This window comes from Psammomys obesus, unplaced genomic scaffold, assembly GCF_907164565.1.
Source record: "Psammomys obesus unplaced genomic scaffold, mPsaObe1.curated_primary_1811, whole genome shotgun sequence".
In the NCBI taxonomy this organism is placed as follows: domain Eukaryota; kingdom Metazoa; phylum Chordata; class Mammalia; order Rodentia; family Muridae; genus Psammomys; species Psammomys obesus.
In genome coordinates this window covers 445,675-470,606 of record NW_026594311.1, presented here as the reverse complement: position 1 = coordinate 470,606, position 24,932 = coordinate 445,675, and the positions used below count along the sequence as shown (strand labels likewise).

General features: G+C 52.6%; 1 protein-coding gene across 1 annotated transcript; it reads left to right on the top strand.

Moving 5' to 3' along the window:
* The first annotated feature begins 830 nt into the window (after positions 1-830).
* On the top strand, positions 831-20,818 carry Faah (fatty acid amide hydrolase). The gene is made up of 15 exons (XM_055618430.1): positions 831-1,183; positions 9,500-9,613; positions 11,674-11,808; positions 12,007-12,140; positions 12,238-12,444; positions 12,679-12,719; positions 12,943-13,067; positions 14,329-14,454; positions 14,887-14,984; positions 16,295-16,394; positions 16,657-16,697; positions 17,417-17,456; positions 17,900-18,008; positions 18,519-18,664; positions 18,863-20,818. Exons 1-15 carry the CDS (start codon positions 989-991, stop codon positions 18,989-18,991), a joined length of 1,740 nt encoding a protein of 579 aa, XP_055474405.1. The 5' UTR covers positions 831-988; the 3' UTR covers positions 18,992-20,818.
* The last annotated feature ends 4,114 nt before the right edge of the window (positions 20,819-24,932 follow it).

Below are 24,932 nucleotides of genomic sequence, written 5' to 3'. Positions count from 1 at the left end.
CTGGGATACTCTTCTACCTCACAGTGTCTCGCTTTCAGAGGCAGCAGTGGCAGTACGGCCTAATGGTTAATAAGACTAGAGTCTGATCTTCACTCAGCCAAGAGTGTGACTCAAAAAGGTCGTTGAACAACTCTTGTTTTCAAGTCATCTCTCACTAATAAAGTGAAAACAGGAATGCCTTTCTCATAGGACTTTTAGGGGGATAAATGAGCTGAATCACATAAAATTCTGTGAGAGCAAATCTAGCCAGAATCAGGGTGTGCGTGGCCCAAATGTATGCCCTCCCCTCCACTGATGGGCACGAGGTCCCTGGAGAGGACTCTAGTTCAGATGAAGTTGCTGTTGTTTCCTGGGTGTGAAATCCCAGGGGGTCTTGGCCTGGGAGAGCATGACCTAGTGGGGACCATCTGTGTAAAGTGGATGAGGAAAAAGACAAGACATATATAGGGACCCCAGCGTAAAGATTCAAGGTTGCACCCAGACAGACAGCCCTGAGCCCAGGTGAAATGGACATCTAGCTCTGCATAGCACCGACGACGCTAGGCTTCCCGGGAAAGATGCTGCTGAAATGTTGGAGAGGTTAATAAGTTCTGCCACACCGCGTCTGCCCAGGTGGGCCTGTTCTTGGGGCCCTGGCTTGGTTTTCTGGAAGGGAGTTGGAGCTGTGGGGTGCGCGGGGCGGAGACACACCCAAGGGTCTGATCCGCCCTGGTGCTTCCGAGGGCGCCCACGCGGAGCTCAGATGCTCTGCCCGCCTCAAAACGCCGGGATGCCAGGAACGAGGCCAGCAGGCGGCCAGGCTTGACCTTGACCGTTGGAGCTGCCAGCTTTCCTCGCTGCCCGGCAACCGCGCGCTCCCCGCGGACCCGCGGCGCCGCCTGCCCCTCCCTCTGGAGGACTCGCCCGCGATCCAGGCCGGGTTTTGCAGCGGAGCTGTTGGGTTGCGCGTGCTGATTCCTCTCGGCGAAAGCAGTCGGTGCGGGAGATCATGGTGCCTAGCCAAGTGTGGACCGCGCTGTCTGGGGTCTCCGGAGTCGCCCTAGCCTGCTGCTTGGTGTCGGCGGCGGTGGTCCTGCGATGGACCGGGCGCCGGACGGCCCGGAACGCGGCGGCCAGGGCGCGGCGGAGGCAGCGAGCGGGCCTGGAGACCATGGACAAGGCGGTGCAGCGTTTCCGATTGCAGGTGAAGGCCGGCGCCGGGGCTGGGGTGGGCAAGGCAGCACTTTGAGCCGCCTGGACGCCAGAGGGGCGACTGGCAGGCAGCGCAGATGTGAGCACAAGAACGGAACACCCCGCCTCTCCCCGAGCTAATGCATTCCGTTCTCTGCCCGCGCCAGGTGCAGCGCAAGGAGAAACGGAAAAGAAAAAGACGGCAGGTGGTGGAGACTGGGCTCTGTGCTGGGTCAAAGAGGAACTCCCCCCCCCCCCCCCCCACCGCGCCAGAGAATCTCCATTACCGACTATCAAAACGATAGAAAAACAAAGACAAAAACTCCAAAACAAAACAGAAACAAACCCCAAACCAAACCAAAAAACCCGTTAACGTGAAAATCAGTAGAATAAACTAGGGTTTAGGACTTTGATATGGGGTGATGACTCAGGACGTTGCTAATCTAGGGCACCCAGAGAGCTTAAAGTTCATGTTTGTTCATTTGTGCACAGGGATCTTAAGGGAGCGGTGAAAATAGACGTGCACAGGGGAATTAGTGGCCGCAGTCCCTCTAGAGTCTCTAAAGTCGTCCAAGGTTTCTGCCGGGTCTGTCATGCTCAGCACCTCACAAACCCCTCTCAACCTTTTAGCGGCAGGCTTCCCTTCTCCCCATGCCGCCTGGGACATTTCGGTGGGTGCGCCTGGGAGTGTGAGAGAGTTTGTGGGAAGGAGAAAAGGTGGCTGCAAAAGAGGGCCTTTTCCCTCTGGTTGTATGAAACACTGGCCCCCGTCAGAAGCCCACACGGTGAAGTCTAGTGTGTCTGTGCGCTGAAGAATGGAAGAGTTGCTGTGGGTATTTTGGGGATCTGGAAGCTAGGAGAGATCCCATGAAACGAGGATGGCAGGAGTCAGGAAGGTGTTTCTGGGTCAGTCTCAGGGAGAGGCTCGGTGAAAATTGCATTTTGCAGGTATTCAGTTGCAACGAGTGATTTTTGAGCAGGAACTGCATGAAGTGCTTTGTGAAACTCTGGTTCACAGCAGTGGCGAGAAGTTAGGAGGGCTGGTCTTTGGATATCCAGCTGTGGCTCTGAATGCAGGCAAAACTGTGGCAGGCTGTAATAGTTTGAATTTACTCCAGGCCATTACCAAGTCCAGGGTATATTTTATGTCTTTATTAAAATAAAGGTGTATTTAGTTCAAGCTTCCGCTCCTCAAGATGTCTGAAAAGCTGTTTAAAAGATATTTAAAGCTGACTCCTCCTAGGTTGGGAGGTTCCAATCCCACACTGGCCACCTCTGCTACCCAAGCACAGGCTCTTTGGTTATTCTGGTGGTTCCCTCTCAGGAGCCTCATTAAGATCCTGGGCTAGGTCTGGCAAGCCTTGGCTGCTCCTCCATGTTCTTCTGTGCAGCCAGCTTTCAGCACAGCTTGGGGAGCAGGCGCAGAAATCTGCCCACAGTTCCTGCTTACTGGAAGGAATACTCCTAGCCATAAGGAATCCATTTGGCTGGGAGGGCTGGGGGGGGGGGGGCTGGGAGAAGGCTGGATCTTCCTACATTTCATCTCCCCTTCTGTAGACCAGGCTGGCCTCGAACCCACAGAGATCCACCTGCCTTCTGAGTACTGGGATTAAAGGTGTGTGCCACCACCACCCGGCAAGAATCTTTTTTCAAAGAATGTTTAAGGGCAGAAGTTTTGGCTCTAAAATACAAAATGCTGTTTGCATATCTTCTGGGAGCCAAGACGAGCCTCAGACACCAAACACCAAACGGCTTTTTCAGAAAGGGAAACTAACTTTCCAGTTTCAGGGGCTGAAGCCAAAGGAGCCTCTGTGGTTGTTTTGCTTGCTTTTTTTTTTTTTTCTTTGTGTTTTAGACAAGCTCTCATGCTTCCCAGTCTGGCTTTGAACTCAAAATAGTCCAGGATGCATTTGAACTCCTGGCTGTCCTGCCTCAGCCTTCCAGGTGCTGACAGGGTGTGCTCCTGCATTCGTCTTTCTCTGTGTTTTTTAGCAAACAGGAAAGACATTTGTACATTATTATTCCCCCACTACCTCTCCTGCCTGCTGTCCAGGTGGAGTCAGAGCCCGGCTCAAGAGACCCTCCCATTTCAGACTTAGGTGTGGCCCGTCTAACTGACTAAGGATTCTTGATGGCAGTAGCTCTGTAGACCTAAGGGGGATGGTTAGGAGGTAGGAGTTTGGGGTAAAATCAGCCCAGCCTCAGGTTCAGCCCCTTCCCTTCTTCACCCCTTTAGAGCCCTCCTGCTGGGCTCAGGCTTCCTTGGGGAAGAGAGAGGTGGTGCTGGAAGCCTCCGAAATCTCTCCTCGAATGCTTTCTCAGCCCATCCCTGAATAGCAAGGGGCACCTGGGGAGGTAGGACCCAGTGTGCTGGGAGGACAGAGCCGTTTAATCCCTGTGATAGAGTCTATACAAAGTTAACTTCCTGCCAAGGTAAGACACAAGGTAGACCACGGAGGACGTGAGCCTCCGAGTCACAGTGGTTGGCACAGTGGTTCACGGTCCCGGGCTCTGTAGCAACCCTAGGGGAGAAGTGTAGTTCTTGTTACCGTCCACCAGGGGAAGCTTACCAGCGACCACCTTTCCTCCATTTCCCTCAGCTGGCACCTGAGTGAGGTTTTTTTTTTTTTTTTTTTTAAATACTACTTTATTTTATTATGTGTATGAATGCTTTGCCTACGGGTATCTTCGTGTACCGTGTGCATGCATGGTGCCCACAGAAACCACAAAGGGCATCAGATCCCCCTGAGAATGCAGTTACACGTGGTTGTGAGACGCCAGCCGTGTGGGATGCTGGGAGTTGCATCCAGGTGCTCTGGAAGAGCAAACAGTACTCTGAACCGCTGAGCCATCTCTCCACCCCCCTCTCCCCTGTTGTTGCTATTGCACTGCAGACAGGAACCACCGGAAGCAGACTACTGAGGCTGGAAGGGCTGTCATAAGATGTGATCCCTGCCTCAAGGCTTTGCATGCGCGGTCTTGTACTGTCTCATGCACCTACAAATGACTCTTCCTTCACCAGATCCACCATGGCCTTGTCTCCTGGCCTTTTCCAAGCCTCCCTTTCACTCTCCTTTAAAATGATTCATTGATGAATTGAAAGCATGGTTACACCGTTGAGAACATCACCATCACCGTAGGAAAATGGAGGAGACAGCTTGACATAGAACAACACAAAGAAGAGCAAAAACAAAAAGGGAGACAACCCAGGAGTCTGAAGTTAGAACAATATTTGCATCTGGAGAGACAGAAATAGTTGATAGGTACAGTAGCGCCCTCTTGAAAAATGTCTCCACACTGAGTGGCCAGACAGTTAGCTGGAGGTTATCAGTAACTGACCCTCTGTTTTCCCATGCAAAACCAACCTCCCTAATATTCACAGACTGGCCTCTTTGGGTATAGACTTACTTTGGTGATTTGGGAGAGAGACAATGTCTCAATTGCCTGATGCTGTGAAGATTTAAAAATAGCTGTTAACAACTGTGTCATCAACTGTTAACAGGGAAGACACAGGAAAGGATTGAAATATACATGAGAATGGGGGTTGTCTTAGTCAGGCTTTCTATTGCTGTGAGGAGACACCATGACCATGGCAACTCTTTTTCGTTGTTGTTGTTGTTACTGGTTTTTTTTGTTTTTTTTTTGAGACAGGTTTTCTCTGTGTAGCCTGGAACTTACTCTGTAGATCAGGATGGCTTCAAACTCAGAGATCTGCCTGCCTCTGCCTCCATAGTGCTTGAGTTAAAGGCCCAGCAACTCTGACAAAGGAAAGAATTTAACTGGGGCTGGCTTCCAGGTTCAGAAGTTTAGACCATTATCGTCATGGACAGGCAGACATGGTGATGGAGAAGGGGCTGAGAGTTCCACATCTGGGTCAACAGGCAGCAGGATGAGAGAGACGATGGGCTTGAGCACCTGACACCTCAGAGGCCACCTCCAGTGACACACTTCCTACCCTAACAAGGCCACAGCATCTAACTTGCTACACCCGGTGACCAAGCACTGTGGAGGGGGTACCATTCCTATTCAGACCACCAGAAGGGCCGCTGATAACTTCCAGGTGTCATGTGCAGGGAGGGACTCTGCAGGCATCTTCAGCAAGGAGGGAGGTGGCAGGCAAGTACTGGGTACTATACAGTAACTACCCCAGGATAGTGGGTACTGTGCTGATTTGGGCTTTCTTTACTTCAGGCACCTTGAAAATTAAACAATGAACATATAACGTATTCCAGGCTGACTTTTGAACTTACTATAGATATTAAAGATGACCTTAAACTTCCGATCCTCTGGCCTTTACCATGTCTGTTTTTCTTGTTGTTGTTGTTGTTGTTTTGTTTTCTTTTTTTGTTTTGTCTTTTTGGTACAGGGTTTCTCTGTGTAGCCCTTGCGGTCCTTACACTCACTTTGTAGACCAGGCTGGCCTTAAACTCGGAGATCTCTATGCCTCTGCCTTCCGAGTTCTGGGATTCAAGGCGTGTGCCATCATGCCGGGCTACCATGCCTGGGGTTATCAATGCTGGGTATCAAACCAAGTACATTGTGAACATTAGGAAAGCATCTTACTCACACAGCTGTATTCTTAAGCCCTTATTTTACTTTGTTTGTTTGTTCGTTTTGGTAGCTCACTATGTAGCTTAGGCTGTCCTCAGATTCATGGCAACCCTCCTGCACGGAGGGAACAAAGGCTCACTTTTCACACCCCCTGGTGTGTCTTTGTGGTATGCAGACCTTACTGTGTATTTATATGCATGTGAGTTCCCGTGTGTGGGGGCCAGACGTCAGATGGTTTTTTTTCTCTACACTGTCTACCTTATTTTTTTTGAGACAGAGTCCCTCCTTGTACCTGGAAATCACCAATTCAGCAAGACTGTCTGCCCAGGGAGGTCCAGGAATCTCCCCTACTCCACCTCCCTTTTATTATTTTTTTATTATTTTAAATTACGTTTGAGCGTGAGTCTGTATGGGGTATATGTGCATGAGCGCAGTGCCCACAGAGGCCGGAGGATCTGCAGTGACAGGCTACGGGTGCTAGGAGCCAAGCTTGGGTCCTCTGTAAGAGCAATGTGCTCTTAACCTCTGAGCCATCTCTCCAGCCCCCTAGAGACTTACATATTTATATCATATATAACAATATATTAGAGTTATGTGGTATATTGGAAAGAGATCATGGATCCCCATTTTTTTTTTTTTTTTTTTTTGTAGCTTGTATCAAAGGAATAAAACTCCAAGTAAGTGTTATATCATTTAACAAATTTGGGGAAGTGACATTAAGCATGTAAGGTTCCCAGGTTGGGGGTGGGACTCTGTTCTGGGTGTGAAGGAGTGATGATCCAAAGGTAGTCTGATAAGATCATGACTAGAAGAACCTTCAGAAGCACACTCTGGACTCTGAAGAGGTATGGCGTTCGGACATTTTAAGGGGCAAAGGCCAGGTTGGACTTTAGACCTAGCAGGAAGGACAGCTCACAGGGGCAAAGGCTTGGGTGGGACAGTAGTATGGGGAGGAAAGGATGAGGGTCTTGGTAGAGAGACGGAATATGGCCACTTTCCAGAGCTACCTAGAGGGTTTGATGACTGCGTGGGTGCAGTGGAGAGGAAGAGAAAGGCCAGGATGAGGTCACCTGAGCGTGGATGCGCACTTGCCTGGTTGAGGGTCCTGGGGTATACCCAGGTGGAGCCATATTGAAAGTGCGGGAGATGGTGATTGCGGAAGGAAGGGCGGTAGTCACCCCATGAATAGCTGTGAATCTCCTTGTGTGGAGCCTGGCAGAGGATCAGGAAGAATGGGAAGTGTGGAACACCTGAACAGAGTCAGAAATGGCAAAGGAGTGGAAGCCAGGAGAGCAAGCCTTCTCTGGCTGCAGAGAGAAAAGACCTGGGGGAGGCTGTATCTCTCCCCTTGTCACCCTTCAAGATCATGGCTAAAATGTCACCTCATCAGGTAGACCCGCCCACCGAGGCCACCTATCTACCGCCTCACCTTACCACAAGCTACCCATCAGTGGCTTGTTTACTGGCTTGGATGTTGATCTTTTCTGAATGCAGGCTCCTCGCCAGCCGCCTTGTTTACTTCTAAATGCATGGCCTCTCACACAGTCCTTTGCACACGTTTGCTGACTGACTAAATGAATATAGAGCAGAGGGACTCTGGGAGAAACCAAAGAGAGTGCTGTGTGGTCCGGTGCCTCTGAAGACCTCGGTGAGGTGAGGCGTGGAGGAAGACAGAGTGAAGTAGTCGGTGGATCTGGTGGCCTTTGCAGGAGCAGGGAGGGTGGGCTGAGGAGCACTCACTAATTGGTCTAATACCCTTGAGGAGGCCCCAGGAGGGTGTTTGCAGGTAGAGATAACCTTGGTTGTCTGGCAGGTGGGTGTGGCTTAGGACCCTCCTCGATTCTTTCCTACCCTGCTCAGGGACCACACCCTGCTTTTTCAAACCCTCTCTATCTGAACTTCATATCTAATCGCGTCTTGGTCTGTTTTCTCTTGCTGTGATAAACACCTTCGCTGAAAGTAAGTTGGGTTTATTTCGACTCACCGGTCCTGGTCTATCACTGAGGGAAGCGAAGGCAGGATCCAGCCCGAGACCACGGGGAAACACTCTTTTGCTAGTTTGCTGCCTGTGGCATGCTCAGCTGGCTTTCTCACAGCACCGAGGGCCACCCGTCCAGGGCTGGCACTGCCCCTGGGCAATTCCCCACAGACATGCCCACAAGCTAATCTGACAGAGGCCATTCCTCAGCTGAGGCTCCCCCTTCTTAGATGACTTTAGCTTGTGTCAACTTGAGGAAAAACTATCAGCACCATTGCCTGTTCGCTCCTGGCTCCACCCTTGCCTTACATAAGCTCGCGTGGGCATCGCTTTCTTGTTGCTGCTGCAGGGCCAGGTGCAGAGCAGGCTCCTCAGTATTCCCCCTTTGAATGTGGTCTTCAGCCACACACTCAGCATCCATCTTTTTTTTTTTTTTTCCGAGACAGGGTTTCTCTGTGTAGCCTGGGCTGTCCTGGATTCACTTTGTAGACCAGGCTGGCCTCGAACTCACAGAGATCTGCCTGCCTCTGCCTCCCAACACACTTAGCATCTTAATATGGGGCCTTTTTGTGGTTGCACCTCCCTGCCAGGGTCTGTGTGCAGTGGGTGGCTTGTGCTGAGTGGGTAGAGCATAAAAAAGATTTGTTGCATTTCATATCCGTGTGTGTTTTGCTTGCATGCGTGTATGTGCACCACTCGTATGCCTGGTGCCTGCAGAGGTCAAAAGAGGGTATCAGATCTCCTAGACCTGGAGCTACAGATGGTTTTGAGCCGCCCGGTAACCCAATGCCAGGTGCTCTGCCACCTCGAATGCTCTTCATCCCTTTGCCTCCTTTTAGCCCGACTCCTTGCCTTGCTGGTCCTAAACAAAGCACCTCTTTCCTTTTAGCTTCTTCTTCCAAATCTGTGCAACAGGAGTGGTGAGAATCAAGACGTGGAGGTCATAGGCTTGGTGTTGAAAAGCCTGCATGTAATCCTACCTCCTGTTGGGGCTGGGTCAGGAAGATCTTGAGAGCTCAAGGCCAGCCTGGTCATAACCGAGACCTTCTCTCAAGAAACAAATACAGCCGGGTTTGGTTTGCACATCTTTACTCCTAGCACTTGGGAGAGGCAGGCAGGTCCCTGTGAGTGTGAGGCCAGCCTGGCCTACAGAGTGAGGACCCGTCTCAGACAGAACAGAATAAACCCAAAGGACGGGAGGAACGCTGTAAAACGCCATCTTCTGGATAAGTACTTTAACGTGGCTGTTAAAGTCACGAACACACAGCAGCTGTACATGATGTGCACACACACCACCACCAGACAAACATCGTGAAGAAAGCAGGAGCAGGGATAGTTGGGAAGAAGGTCAACAGCTGTGTGGGGGCGGGGAGGCCATAAGAGAAGGTAATGGGGGTTGGGGATATGATCCCAATGCATTATGTAACAGTAAGAAACACTCAGAAACAGAAGAAAAGAAAATGAGGACCCAAAGAAACAACACAACCAGCGCTGTGCCTGGCAGGCAGGGGCCAGGTGTGTCGGCTGTGCTGCACAGCCAGGGGTTGTAAGAGTGTAGCAGTCTGTGCAGGCAGCGCCCCGGCCCTAACCACTTTCCTTCTCCAGCAGACTTCCCCGGGGGTTGCACTTGCACTGGCCTGGCGTGCCTGCCTAGGTTGGATCTGGTTCCTAGTGTCAGAGCTGCAGGTGGAACCTTCTATTAACGAAAGCGACAGCTGGCACCGGCTTGTTTACCTGAGGACTGAGTGGCGAAAGCCACACTTGCGAGACTGAACTGATGGAGTATGGTGTCACCCGCAGAACCCTGACCTGGACTCGGAAGCCCTGCTGGCCCTTCCCCTGCCCCAGCTGGTACAGAAGTTACAGGGAGGAGAACTGTCCCCAGAGGCTGTACTCTTCACCTACCTGGGAAAGGTAAGCCCTAAGCTAGCCCGAGACAGTCTCTTCACAGGCTGAGGAGAAAACCTGGTCTGGAATTGTTCAGTTGTTCTCTGGGTCGTGGTAGAACCACAGTGCCAGGGACTACCAGGGAGGGAAAAAGCCAATGGGAGCTAGTGTATGTGTGCGTGTGTGTGTGCGTGTGTGAACACTGAGCATGTTGTCTTAGCTAGAAACCTGGCTTTCAGCCCAGATTTCTCTCTTCCGCCTCCACTTCATTGGTCAACAGTTTGTTCTGTTCCCTTCTGTAGCTCTCTATTCTCTCCCCTGTTCTCCACCCACCTTTAGCCACCCTGATCTTCACCCCTCTCTTCCCTCTGTAAGAAGCAGCAGCCTCCTGGCAGGCGCTACTCAGGGCTTCAGGTCCGGCTCATCCCCAGGCACGAGGCCGCGGAGAGTTGGAGACACTGGGCTCAGGATATGCCTTGCTTTGTCCTGGCACCCTTTCCCTGGATTCTCTTTCACTCTGCCCCTCCCAGGCCTCTGATTCCAGTAAAACCTCCCCTACCCTGCTCAGGACTCCCTCTCCTTGTCCACTCATAGGCAGGCTCAACTCTTTCCTCAGGCTCTGCACGGGTCCTGTGGTCAGGGAACGTTCTTTTAAAATCTTAAATTATGTGTGTGTGTTGTGTGTATGTGAGAGAGTATGTGCGTGTTCTCTTGGAGTCCAAAAGAGGGCATGGGATCCCATGGAGCTTGAGTTACACGTGGCTGTGAGCTGCCTGACATGGGTGCTGGAAACCAAACTAGGGTCCTCTGGAAAAGCAGCAAGTACTCTTAACCACAAAACCATCATCTCTCCAGCCCTGCCAGAAGTTATTCTATTTCCCTTTAAGCCTTAGCGCCAAACATACTGTCCTTTACATAAGGAGTGCTCAGGGAATATATGTATTTTTTATTTTTATTTTTATGCACATTGGTGTTTTGCCTGCATGTACGTCTGAATAAGGGTGTCAGGATGCCCTGGAACTGGAGTTACAACTGTGAGTACCGTGTGGGTGCTGGGAATTGAACCTGGGTCCTCTGGAAGAACAGCCTGTGCACTTAACCACTGAGCCATCTCTCCAGTGAGCCCCAGCTCAGGGAATATATGTAAGAAAAAGGAGTAAGAGAGCTCGTGCATTCTGAGTGTGATGGTGACAGCGAGCATGACCCTGAGTCAGTGAGTGTCAGGGTCAGGGTGAGGTGTGTAATGATAGTGTTAGAAGGGATGACGGCTGAGGGGGTGGGAGAAAGCAGGCCAGTCACTGACAGACACAGGGACGTGGCTAAGGCTTTGGCTCTTCCTTAACAAGGCCCCGAAAGGCCCCTGCACATCCAGTGCACAACTGAGCATTTTAGTTGCACACGGGCTCCTCCCTTCCTGCCTGGGGTAGCTTGGTGACCGACGCCTGCAGTTTTGAGTGTGGCCACAGAACCTACCCTTTTCTTCGGTTGTCTCCCAGAAGCAGGGGTGGGTCAGGAGGCTGAACCTAGGTGTCTCCTCCTTTACCTCTGGGGCTGGGCCTGGGCCTGGAAATTCTAGATGTCTGCTGTCAGTATATCATTTCTTGGGGGTGGCAGGTCTAACCCTTGTTCATTTATTGAGGTCAATCATCTGTTTGGCTCAAAAGTCCCAGGGAAAAGGGAGGCTCAGCTTGGCCAAGGGTAAGCCGGGCACTGGGCAGAGCAGGGAGTACCTGGGTCAGGTCTAGCCCAACTGTGCAGCTGACTCCCAGCGTGACCTGGCATGGAGACCTGCTTCTGTCTGGCCCCTGTCTATCTTCCTGGCCAGAGACATGGCTTGGAAGTATGGGAGCAGTGGCTGGTGGCCGTCTTCCTAGCTCACCCTCTGCTGTGCACGCCTGAGGACAGCATCTTGTTCCCGGGCCTGGCCCAGCCCCGAGTCTCAGCCTTTAAGAGAGTCTGCGTGAAGCTGTGTCTGCCTCAGAGCCATGTTTATCCTGGTTACCCTTCCCCTTACATGAAGTGTAGGAAGGGCCAGTTTAAAAAGAGAGAGAGAAAAAGCTGCCTTGTGTCCATTCCCCTTTCCCTAGGCGTGGGAAGTGAACAAAGGGACCAACTGCGTGACCTCCTACCTGACTGACTGTGAGACGCAGCTGCCCCAGGCCCCAAGGCAGGGCCTACTCTATGGCGTCCCTGTGAGCCTTAAGGAGTGCTTCGGCTACAAGGTGCGTCCTGCCTGGTCCCAGCCTCCCACACCACTCCTGTCTCCCACATCCAGCTCTGGGGGCCTTAAAGGACATCTCAGGTCCAGAGGCCTTGGAGGCTCGGTCTTGCCAGTGTGATGGCGGCGGGAGTGTCCCTGGGCTGCTGAAGGCTCCTGCGTCACTGCTGGTGTCTTCTTCGTACCCATCTCTTCCCCTAAGGGCCAAGACTCCACGCTGGGCTTGAGTCTGAATGAGAGCATGCCGTCGGAGTGCGACTGTGTCATGGTGCAAGTGCTGAAGCTGCAGGGGGCCGTGCCCTTTGTGCACACCAATGTCCCCCAGTCCATGTTAAGGTTGGTCCTGAGGAGCTGGCCTGACCAGTGAGGTGGGCCTAGACAGGGGACGGTCATGGCTGTGTGACCCGAGCTGACCTCTTCCTGCTTCCTCCAGCTTTGACTGCAGTAACCCCCTCTTTGGCCAGACCACAAACCCATGGAAGTCCTCCAAGAGCCCAGGTGGCTCCTCAGGGGGCGAGGGGGCCCTCATAGGATCCGGGGGCTCCCTCCTGGGTTTGGGCACTGATATTGGAGGCAGCATCCGTTTCCCTTCTGCCTTCTGTGGCATCTGTGGCCTCAAGCCTACCGGGAACCGGCTCAGGTATGGCGGGTACAGGGAGCTTTTGAACTCTGACTATGGCTCAGCCTTTAAGCCCACTGGGCCGCAGGAGGGATTCACTAACCAGCATTTGGTGAGGGCATGGGAGGGGGTTAATTATTATTGGTCATGCATGCGAATGCACACAGCGAAGGGGCTTCAGAGAGCTGTGGTGTGGGCGTGGGGTGAGTCTAGGGTGGCTACCACGCCTTTCCAACATCTTGTGTTTCTGACCAGCAAGAATGGCCTGAGGGGCTGTGTCTATGGACAGTTGGCAGGTGAGTGAGGTCTATAGTACTCGCGGTGCCCCGGAGGGTGGAGGGTCATCTTCATTTGCCTCTGTCCCTGTTTTTCCCGTGGGTGATAGCTGATGGCCAGGCCACTGTAGGTCTGAATTCCTACTGCCCTTTCTTGCTCTCACTCCAGAGCCATAGACCAGTCCTTACTCAGACCCACGGCTCATTTGGGCCAAGCGAAGTCTCTTCCTTCCCTTCCCTACAGTGCAGCTTTCTGTTGGCCCCATGGCCCGGGATGTGGAGAGCCTGGCATTATGCATGAGAGCCCTACTGTGTGAGGACCTGTTCCGCCTGGACCCCACCGTGGCCCCCTTGCCCTTCAGAGAGGATGTGAGTAGGGATGGGAATGGGCAAGGGGGTGAACTCTAGAACCCCATGGGCTAGATTGGCTGGAGGCTCCTCTATGGCAGAGTAGGCCTGGGGTAGCTGCTGCTCCACACTTGCCCACCAGGTGGCGCCTGTGCCTGCCTTTGCATCTTCTCAGGCTTTTCTGCTGTGCTGCTGATCACCACCGGTCGGGGACCACTTACAGCTCAGTAACTCCTTGGGAAAGAAACTTGTGGACCTTAGTTGAGTTTGCCCTTAGGAAGCAGCAGCATTTCTTACAATATTCGTGCCCGTCTCCCCGGCAAACAGGCTACCTGACAAGTGGGCTGAATGACCTGAGAGCAGGCTTCCCAAACATGACCACCATAGGCCATTGATCAGACAGAACTGACCAGCTTACTCCCTGAATCTGTGGAGCCTTGCAGGCAGGGCAGGGTGGGGCCTGTTTTAGGTGGATCTTTCAACCAGGAGTTGGTCTAGGATTGGGTCAGGGATGGGACTACAGAAAGAGAAGGAGCTTCAGGTGAGAGGTCAGAGTCTCGGTGAGATGGGGACCTTTGGATGTTTCCTACTGAAGAGCTGATGGGGAACCAGGAGAACCATAGCAGTTATCTGTGTTTATGTACAAAGCATTCAGGAGTAGTCGCCGGGGACGGATGCAGACAGAAGAGCAGGAGGTCATGTCAACTGAGGGACGGAGCTCCGCTTCCCAGGAGTCCAGCGTGTCTTTCTCCCATGCAGGCCTCTGGCCTTTCTCAGTGAAGCTGCCTCAAAGGGGCTGAGGGTCCCCAGGCAGCAGAGTGGCATAGGTGCTTTTAGGAGTTCGGGTGGGTGGGAAGGACTGTGTGGAGAAGGCTTCTCCCTTTAGCAGACAGGTTCAAACAGTAGCCTGAGCCCCTCCTGAGAGAGAGGGCAGAGTGGAGAGAGGGGAGGAGGCCTGGACTAGTATCTCACAGGAGTGAGGCCAGGTCACAGAACCTCTGCTCAGAAGACAGGACACACGCTGGGCTTCTGTCTTCGGGTCGCCTCAGTTTCCTCTTAGGATCACTGGGAATCCCCTCGTTCCTGCTCTGAGTCACCATGAGGGCATTTTGTGAAAGGGTACTGACGATCTACTGCTAAGAGTCCAGGAGGGAAAACGCGTTAGAAGGATTCGGCTGGGAACCTGTAGCTATGGTGGACTGAGTGGGTCTCTGTCTCTTAGTGTTCTGCGTGGACTATTCTCTCCCCCACCCCCAACCCTGTTTCTGGTGTTTCCTTCTAGGTCTATACAAGCTCTAGACGGCTGCGGGTGGGGTATTATGAAACTGACAACTATACCATGCCCAGCCCAGCCATGAGGAGGGCTGTGCTGGAGACCAAGCTGAGTCTTGAGGCCGCTGGCCACACGGTACGGCATCAGCTCTCCTTCAGGGCAGCCTTCTATGGCCCCTTTGTTCCCTGTTACTTAGTATGAGAAGTTTTGACGTGTGAGACCAGTACAAAGGTGGCCGAGCTGGGGGAGTCCTGGGGCAAAAGGCGGGTGGAGGATTTAGCCTGAGCTGGGAGATGTGGGAGCTCATGCCTCACACCCACGAGCAGTGATTGCCGCGCAGCTCTCAGAGGATTCCCCGGGCACTTGCGACGTGGGCCAGTGGCTTTCCGTTGTTACTCTGAGACAGCTTCAGGTGTGGCTCTCGACTTCTCATGAGGTCAGGGGTCAACAAAGCTGACTCTGTAGTTGGTGGTCACAGATCATCCTGGGGGCTGCCGGGGCAGTGTAGGAGTTAGGGGCACCAACGGTTGTGCTGTCTGTGGGCCTTACGCCCTTCAATCCCTGCAGCTGGTCCCCTTCCTGCCGAACAACATCCCCTACGCCCTGGAGGTCCTCTCTGCCGGTGGGCTGTTCAGCGACGGTGGCCACACTTTCCTGCAGAACTTGTGAGTGCTGTCGGGCTTCAGGGCCCAGGGTGGAATCGGGAACCACGTGCAGAGGGGCCAGGCTTCCAGAGGATCGATTCCCCCGCCACCCACGTGGCCGCTTATGGCTGTCTGTAAATACAGTTCCAGGGGAACTCGGTGCCCTTTCATCACCTCTGCGGGCATCAGGCACACACTTGGTGCACAGATATACACGCAGGCAAACACTTACACACATAAAATAATAGGATAAAAAAATTAAAAAATGTGCAGCTGGGCCCTGTAACCATCGCCAGGATAGGCCTTAGCTGCACGTGGGGAAGATCTGGTCAGGGCCCTTGCTGTCCTCCTGGCTATGCAGGTTGAGCCTGGAGCTACCTCACCATAGAGACTTTGGAAAGGTGACCGTGGCAGGGGCGGCCAGATCCATAGCCCCCTCTGAGCCTTCTCCCTGTGGGATGCAGATGGGCAGGGCTTCCCTGTTTGTTTGTTAAGGAGGGGGGTTAGGTCTGGACACCAGCCTTCCCTGAACCACGTTTTTTCCTTCCAAGTCTCTGTTTTCCTTTTTCTGAGTGGGTGTGTGGAGCAGACTTACTTAAAAGGCTTGCTCAGCACCTGGGAGGCAGAGGCAGCCAGATCTCTGAGTTCAAGGCCATCCTGGTCTACTGAGTGAGTTCCGGGATGGTCAAGCTACACAGAGAAACCCTGTCTCAAAAAAAAGGCTTTCCAGAGAGCAGCTAGTTCTTCCCAGCTGTTTACAGAGGAGAGGCCTAACCTCCTGGCCTCCTGACGTAGCTGGGCTGGCCAGGCAATAAATCTACTCCTTGGTCTTAGTGTCCCTGCAGCCTTGCTGAGCCAGCTACCCAGCCTGTCATGTTACTGTCTCTCCCTCCCTCAGCAACTTCCCAGCAGCTGAATATTGCCTGGGCATCAGTGGAAGGTGCTGCCTCAGTCCAGCCGGGAGAATGAGACATTCCTAAGACATTTCCCCGAGCTCTTGAACCAGATGAGAAACAAGTTTCCTGGGCAGCCTATCCTGCATCCCCGTTCTGGCATCAGAGCTAAACTGAAAATGCCTAGGGAGAGATTTCCCTCAGTTCTCTGGAGGCTCTGGGTACTACCTTCCGGTCTGCAGTAGGGGTGGGGCAGAGTCCAGGCACCCTGGTGAGCGGGAGAAACAAAGCGTGCACTGGAAAGGGGCCAGGGAAGGGGCTAGACACCAGTGCTACTGGGGCTGGGTGAGGAGGGAGGTGGCCAGGACCGCCGAGTCGCCGCCGGGGAGGAGGAGGGCTCCGGGAGCTGAGAATCCTAACTAGCCTTTTGTCTTCCAGCAAAGGTGACTTTGTGGACCCCTGCCTGGGGGAGCTGATCTTAGTTCTGAAGCTGCCCTCGTGGCTTAAAAGACTGCTGAGCTTCCTGCTGAAGCCTCTGGTGAGAGTCCCAGGCATGCAAGGACACAGCCTCTGGGTCCCCATCCTATGATAGCTCATGGCCTCCGGCTCTTCCTTCCTCCCTGGCCTCCAGGTTTGCACACTGCGTGGCCGCCTCATCTCTTTTATCCCGACCTCTCTCGGCCACGTTCTTTCACAAACCTGTTTGTCAAAAGGGCTGTGACCTGGGCCTGGGAGGAGGGAGGACCTGGAGGGGGTGTCATAGATGACCAGTCACTGACCCGCTGTCTGCTCTGGTGCAGTTTCCTCGGCTGGCAGCCTTTCTCAACAGCATGCGTCCGCGGTGAGAGCTTTTCCTGTATCCCAATGCCTGCCCTTGTGTTTCCCCAGCTGGTCTGGTCTGATGGTTTTGACAGAAAAAAAGTCTCTGGGAGAAATAGCTTCTAAGGTTGAGGTGATCCAGGCAGGGAGGTCGACTTGTGACCGTCAGGTGGGACCCTGAAGCCATCTTAGGAGGGTCTGGGTCATCTGGAGGACAAGGGCCTGTGTGCAGAGCAGGACAGGCTAGCGAGGGAAGCACAGGAAAAAAGACCAGAAAGGAGTTGGCCTCAGCTTGGGAGGTATAGGGATGGTGGGCACCAGGGGCAACAGGTAAAAAGCTGGTAGGTCTGGTCTGGACCTAGTCCTACCTGCCCTTTGGTGGCCGGGTCTTCAGAAGTAGGATACGAGCCACCTTATTTCTAGCATCTGTGGAAATAAGGCACCTCTCACCTCCAGGTAGTGGGGACTTTGGACAGTTCCTACTCTCTCTTGTAGCTCAAGAGTCACGAGGAATCAGACTTGGTCTAGTGCTGGCTCGGCTAGGAAGTCACTAAACCACTCAGCCTGAGTCCCTTGAGATCCCGGATTTTTTTCCATCTGGACAGCAGAGCCTTGATTTCCTCCCTCAGAGCTCCCCCGGGGGTTGAGTGAGATCTAGAAATGATGAGGGTAGGATGCATGATGTGGCTGATGCTGATGGCTGTGCCTGTGATGGTTGGTGACCTCCCTCTATCTGCCCAGGTCATCTGGAAAGCTGTGGGAGCTGCACCATGAGATTGAGGTAAGGTCTGAGCCCTGGGAGTAGGGGAGGGTGTAATTGCTCAGGGCATCTACCAGCAGACTTCTCTGGCCACTACTCCCACGGGGGCCCAGAGTGGCCTGCTACCCCTTCCTCTCCAGAGATTGTGGCTGGGGGCCTTTCTGTGATGTTCACTTACCCAGTACCGGTCCTTGGAGTGTGGGTCAGCATAGGGCTCCTGTCCTGGGCCCCTCCTTTTCCCTCTAAGACTATCTATGTCTGTGTTAGCAAGTGGCTCTACTTTGGCAGAAAGTATTTTTTTTTCTGTTGGTGGAAACAATACCCTCAAGAGGCAGCTCTTTTTCATCTCTTGGTGGTTCATCTGAGATCCAGAAGCAAGTGTTAGGACCAGAGCCACCTCAGTGTCCACTGGACATCCTGGGGTGCCTTGGGTCTATCTCCCCCGGGGTTGCTTGTGCCTTCAGATGTACCGCAGGTCTGTGATTGCCCAGTGGAAAGCGATGAACTTGGATGTGCTGCTGACCCCTATGCTGAGCCCTGCACTGGATCTGAATGCTCCAGGCAGAGCCACAGGTGAGGCCTACAGCCCCTCCCCCAGGAGGGGGAGGAATCCCCCTCCTCTTCTGACCTCAGCCCCCGTGCCCTGTGGAGCTAGAAGAGGAGGAGTTCTGGGGGAACGCACCATCCACAGAGGAGCATCTTGCTCTTTTGGGCCTTACTATCTTGTTGGCTAAACGGATGGAAGATAAGGGGAGGGAATGCGTCCCCTGTCCTCAGCACTCTCACGTAGGAGGTCTCCTTGCAGAGCCCGCAGTTTGGGGCAAATGATGTTTGAATCTCGGTTGGATTTAGCTAAGCCAAGGAGATAGGCTCAACATTCCAGGTCCTGGAAAACTACATGGAGAAGCACAGAGCGGGCACCAGCAAGTCTGGCTGGCTCCTGTGCTGTGCTGCAGACCTCGGGCCTGGGGGAGGGACTTTCCCTGGCTGTGGAGGCAGGGTGCCATTTTGTTATGTGAGGGTAACTTAGGCCCAGAGAAGACACTGAAGGTGTCTTGCCTCAGCCCGGGTGTTGTGTTTCAGGAGCTATCAGCTACACTGTGCTCTTCAACTGCCTAGACTTCCCTGCGGGGGTGGTGCCTGTCACCACTGTGACGTCCGAGGATGATGCCCAGATGGAACACTACAAGGGCTACTTTGGGGATATCTGGGACAGTACACTGAAGAAGGTAAAGCCTGCCCATCCCCTAGCTCACTGGCCCCAGACCCAGCCGCTGTGGAGGACAGAGTCCTCACATTTGCAGGCTTCGTCAGCCTTCCTTAACGTAAGCCCCGTGCCTGCTGCTTGCCCTCCCCATCACGGTGCATGTTTGCTGACCCTGTGGTACCACTTCATCTCTCCCACACTGATGTCTGTAACCCCGCAGGCCATGAAGAACAGTGTAGGCCTACCTGTGGCTGTGCAGTGTGTGGCTCTACCCTGGCAGGAAGAGCTGTGCCTGCGGTTCATGCGGGAGGTGGAACTGCTGATGACCCCCGAAAAGCGGCCATCCTGAGGGTCATCTACCCGCCCAGCTCCAGAGGACCCGAGGCCCATGTGTTCTGCACTGCAGCCCCATCTGTTCAGGATACTACCGCTGCCTATGAGGAAACTCCCAGCACAGGGAAGAGGTGTCTGCTCGCCCTCCCCCGAGCTCTGCAGATACGCAGGACACCTCCTCCCAAGCCAAGTCTGGACCCTGCTCCCCTCTCCGGCCTTTCCGTCCTGATTCCTTACTTTACATGAGAGCCAGCAGGGGTGACTTGGGGCCAAGACTCACCAAAAGTCAAGAAACAATGTGTTTGCTGGGTATTTCTATTAGTCTGCTTTGAGGGCTGACCTGACACTCCAGAGCCACCTGCAGCCATGCCACTCTTCTGCTCCCTGGTGCCATTACCCACAAGATGGACATAGGGTCGTGTCCTTGGCGCTTGATTGCCCTTCCTTTCTTGTTTGGATTGGGTCCAGCTCTGATGGCCTCCGCCCTGGTCTTCCTTCCCACACTCATCTCTCTGCTGACATGCCTCCTCTTCTCCTCTTAGTCCTTTGGGGTCTCATACATATCACCCTCTCTTCAGGAAGCTTCTGTCCTCTATTTATTTGTTTTAGAGACAGGGTTTTTCTGTGTAGCCCTGGCTGTCCAGGACCTCACTCTGTAGAGGGGGGCTGGCTTTCAATTCATAAAGCCGCTTGCCTCAGCCTCCTGAGTGCTGGGATTAAAGTTGTGCATCACCACACCCAGCCTAATGGGACAACTTTTAGAGTCATCTGTGACACCCTCTCCCCTCTGCAACCCTTCTTCTACTTGTGCATCCACAAATCTGAACACTGAACCAAAGGAGGGGCATGCCAGCTGCATACCTGCCGGGGAACACTTAGAGACATCTGTGTAATCAAGTCATGATGTCCACAGCCACATCTGTCTCCCGTCTGTGTTTGTTGGCTTGCTGGTCTTGGCCAGGCTTTCGAAGTCTCCTACATATAGGTTGGAGTGGTGACCTAGATACGTTAAGTGGGTGAGACCCCTTGTGGTCTGGGCCCTGTGAGGTTTATCCTTGTATGCCCAGCACCCAGCATGGTGCCTGGTACTTAGTGGACAGCCAGTGAAGGCTCGCTGGAGGAATGGCAGACTTTTTAACTAGCCTATCCATTTTGGCACCTCCTGATTACTTCCTTCTCTTACCTGAAATGAGGAATTTCCCAGCTTGTCTCTGACCTTCTACCTTTATCTAACCTACTTCCTTGACTTTGATTCTTGACCACAAGGACAAATACCACCTTGTCTGTGATCCACCTGGAGCCTTTTCCTGGTCTGGAGGGCTGCCTGTCTTCCCTTCCACCAACCTTCAGCCCTCCCACTCCTATCCATCCCAGAAACACTTTGAATTGCTCTCACAGTGTGTTCAGGGCAATCAAGCAGAAACAGCCCCTGCTTGGGTGGTTTTCCATTCTGCCATCAACTGTGGGATCACACAGTGCATCCAAAATGCTCTACCGAAGCTCCTGGCTATGACGACGACAGCGGGCCTGAAGTGTGCACACGAGCAGGTGTGTCCGGGCTTCCCGTGTGAAGTAACATGTAAGCTGGAAAGTGCACTGTCAGTAGGAGCAGAGGAACAAGTGTTTGAGGAATGGCAGAGCTGATGTAAACGTGGCTGGTGCAAAAGGGGACGGGGACAGGTGAAGGTGGGGGTGGAGAATTCCGCCTGCCGTTGCCGAATTGAGCGGCTCCTGTGTGCCAGACACTTTACAAAAGGCTGGCAGGTCCCTGCTTTTAGGGAACTCATTTTCCAGAGGGGGAACATGCAAACAAGTACATAAATAAAATATTTTCTGCTGATAATAAGTGTGAATAAATAAGGCTGGTGTGGTAACGGAGGCTTGCAGCCCAAGGAAAGGTGAGGTAACAAGGTGCAGCTGCCATACGGCCCCGAAGAGGGGCCGGAGGGCCTCAAGGAGAGCATTTGAAATGCCACAGGGTTAGGATAATAAGAGGCAGAAGGGGGGGGGGGGCAGGGCACACTCTGGAGGTGTCTGAAGGTGATTTGGCATCTGCTTCCAAGTGACTCCAGGCTCGCACCCAACAGGGTCAACCACAGACTTGACCCCTGCATCTCCTGACTTCCTAGTGTTGAGGGTAGTCAACACTCCCTTGGCCATAGTGACCAGTAGCCCCCTGACCAGCTTATGGTGGCTATGCCTCTCCCTGAGACAGGCTGTTAAGACATCAAGAACAGTACGTTCCTAACGCAAGTTCCCTCTCATAGCTTCCCTGATTCTCTCTTCCCATCACCCACAGAATCTCTTTACCGGGAGACCCAGCATATGGGGAGGCTAGACTCCCCAGGACCTCGCTGCCTCAATCCTCTCTTGGGTCATAGCCCTGGCAGTTCTGTCCATCTCCTAGGTGATCCTGTCCTCCCATCTCCACTGAGAAAAGAACCTAGTCAGCATATCTCTCCTGTCTAGGCTCACCCCACTCCATGTTTACTGAGTTCCCAATAGAGACTTCAAAGCTTTCAGACAGCCATTGCAGCTGGCTGGCTAGGATCGACAGCTGAAGATGGGCCCTGCCTGAGTGCATCATAAACCCTCCTAAAGTGGTGGAGAGAAGGCTGGGAAAAGGAGCATGGGGACATAGCCTTGGATTTGCTGTGTGACCTGGAGCATGTGATGGTCCTCTCTGGGCTTTGGGCTCCTCAATTTGGAGTCCGCAGCTTGGGTAGCACACTCCTGGGAGCCCAATGCAGTAGGGGTTGGGCATAGTGTCAGGGGTATGGGATCCCGTGTACTGAAGATCCGGAGTGTCCTCTGCTGTTCCCGGCTTGCTGATTGATGGCTCCCATGGACAGCTTCTCTGCCTGAGCTGCCGCAGTTGCAGAGAATGTGTATTAATATTAATTGGGACTAATTAGTTGGATAAATCAATCCACCCCCAGAGAGCAGCAATCCCTCCCCGACTGATGAGGAGGAAGTCTGGGCTAATGGGGTTGCTGTGGTGAATCTGCATGATGGAGAGGGCTCCTGATCTGCAGAGGCCCCATCTGTGGGCAGTGGTGGCCGAGGAACCATTACCGTGAAGGCTGCGTGTGCCTCCTGCTGGAGTTTCACTGTGCTGTGGCTGAGTGTTTGTGGCTGTGCGTCTGTGTGGTGTGTGCACCTAGCTGCCTCTGAGCGTGCTCTATAGCAGGTTCCGCTGATTGAAACATTCCCTGTAGAAGGGAGGAAAGGGGCTCACGAAACTTGGGAGGTAAGCAAACTCCACGTCTGGGCAAGCCATGGCTTGGAAGATTCCTAAGTTGTCAGGGTGGGCTTGTCGGTGACGCCGCTGCCTTTAAGCCATCCCTGCCCCTGGAAGTAGCGCTTCACCTACAGTCCTGTAGCAACCACAGTAAAAACTGACCGTTCACAAAGTTGGACTTCAGTGAGACTGTTACTCTAGTCTGCTGTGGCTTGTCTTTTGGGGTGAGTAGATGGGCATGGTTTGTGTAAACCCAGAAAGAGTCTCTTAAACAACAGTGTTGCTCCATGTGACTGCTTGGACTGTGTACGCCTTGAGTGTAACTGAGGTTGATCTGAACGTTTGCCAAATGTGTAAAATGTCTGGTAATTGGGGACAGCTGATTCCCTGAGGGTTTGACAGCTGGTTGGTTTGCATAGAGTCATTGAGGTATGCAGCACCCCTCCCCCCATGTGTGTCTGGTTGGCTGGAGGACAGGAGGGGTTTGGAAGTGGTCATGTGCCTATAGACTCATGGCTGCCAGCTTTGGCTCTCAGCACCTTGTTCTCTCCACAAGAAAGCTGTACAGGTCTGCCCTGGATGGCTTCCAGTCTGGTCACCCTCCAACAGGAATGCCCTTCAGAGCTTAGATATGCAGCTGGATGTCCCAGGAGAGGAGGGAAGTTAAAGTCTCAACCAAGCTCACTTCAGCTCAGTGTTGTAAAATTTCACATGACTCTGATCACTCTATCCAGGAGATTTCTTTGGGTCTTTCTTTGTTCTGGATCTCATATTCATTATAAAACAAGTAAAATATCTGCCACGCAAGTATAAGAACCTGGGTTCGAATCCCCAGAAGCTGCTTAAAGCTGAATGCAATCGCACATTCTGTAATCCTTGTAATGCTCCTATGGCAAAGTGGGAGATGAGAGACAGGAAAATCCCAGAATCATTCCAGCCAGCTATCGTGGACTATGCAGGGAGAAACCTGCATAGTTTCCCCCGAGGCTGGTCCTGAACTCTTTGGTCTTGGTTCAGGCAATTCCTTTGCCTTCTCAAGTCCCTAGCTGGAACTCCAGAGACACACCACCGTGTCTGGCTTGAGTCTTTCTCTTTGACATCAATGACCTTTCCCTTGGGGTGAATCCTTTCTCTGCTTTTTGCTGAACTATTATTACACTAGCGATTATACTCATAGGCTTCCAGCCCTTCCTGCACAGCTGAGCATTTGCACAGTCAGGCATCTCTGTTGTCAGCTAAATCTAGACAGTTTTGGTAGCATATGTTATAATAAATGGTGTGGACCCCACGAGAGGTCATATAAAGTGGCAATGAGGCCTCTGTGACGCCATTTTCCTGCATTAAAATTCTGAGTTAGACACTAATATTTTAAAGAATTCCTCTGTGCCTTTATTTGCTTATCTTTATAATGGGGTGAACATGTTCATTACAGCATTTTAAAATTTATTTTACCTATACGAGTGTTTTGCTTGCATCTATTTCTGTGCAAGACTTGCATACCTACTGCCTGCAGAGGCCAGAAGAGGTTACCAGCTCTGCTGAACCTGGAGTTATGGGCAGTTAGGAACTGCCATGTTGGTACTCAAACTGTGTCCTCTGTAAGAGCAACAAGTGCTCTTCACCCCTGGAGCTCCTCATTACAGTAGTGACATGGATTTACAGGTGAGAACAGTTTACACAAGGCCTTCAACGTGACAATTCTCATTTTAACAGAAAGCTAATGTCCACGACCAGTGCATTTTAGTGGTGAGGGATTTTGTTGTTAGTTTGCTTCGAGATAAACTGTCATGTGACCCAGGCTGTACTTGAACTCACTAAGTAGCTAAAGACAACCTTGACCTCCAAATCATCTTTCACCTCCCAAGTGCTCAGATCATAGGTATATGTCCCTACACCTAGCTCTGGGATGGGTCTCATACATTTCTTTAAAGAGACTTGTTGGTAAGATTTTCTTGACCATCCCCCCGCCCCCATTTATTGGAATGTTTCCCCTGCTGGCAGAAGGGCAGTTTCATCTGGCTCCTATAGTAGCCCCGGGAGCACTCCCTGCTCTGCTCTCCCCCACCTTACCACTGCTCCCCAAGAGCCAAAGGCCTCAGAGACTGCCGTACATGAACTAGAGGAGAGCCTTGCCCAAGGGTCTAGACCAACACTAAGTACTTGACCATGGCTATGCCTCCTCTCCGGGTCCTTCTGTGGGAACAGGGACTGGTGGGGCATGAGGGTCAATGGTGCTGGTGTTGGTGGTGAACCTGTGGAATAATGAATGAATGATGGGACAGTTTCTGTCAGGGCTTGCCAGGGCTTCTCAGCCTGAGGAGCAGGTTGGGATGGGTACAGACTAGCCCTTGACTAGCCCATTCTTCTCTGGGTCTAGCGAGATTCTTGGTGCACACAGGTTGTGGGTCTCTAAGCAGAAGCATGGCAAGCTGAGCAATTTGGTGGGCAAACAGCAAGCCTTTTACATGAAGATGTCATAGAGACAGATGGCCAAGGAGGAGGAGAGCCCTTCACAGTTCCTGACACCTAGTAAGGGTGTCACCAAAAAAGGCTTCCCTAAGAGCTATAGCAAGTAGCAGTGAAGGTACAAATAGCCTGGGTTAAAGGCCAAGCTTCTACATCTTCACACCTCCTTGGATAGAAGAATTAACCCCTTTGTTACCAAGGCTGTCAACAATCCTTTTTGTTTTGTCCACATAAAAACTGTGAGTAGGCA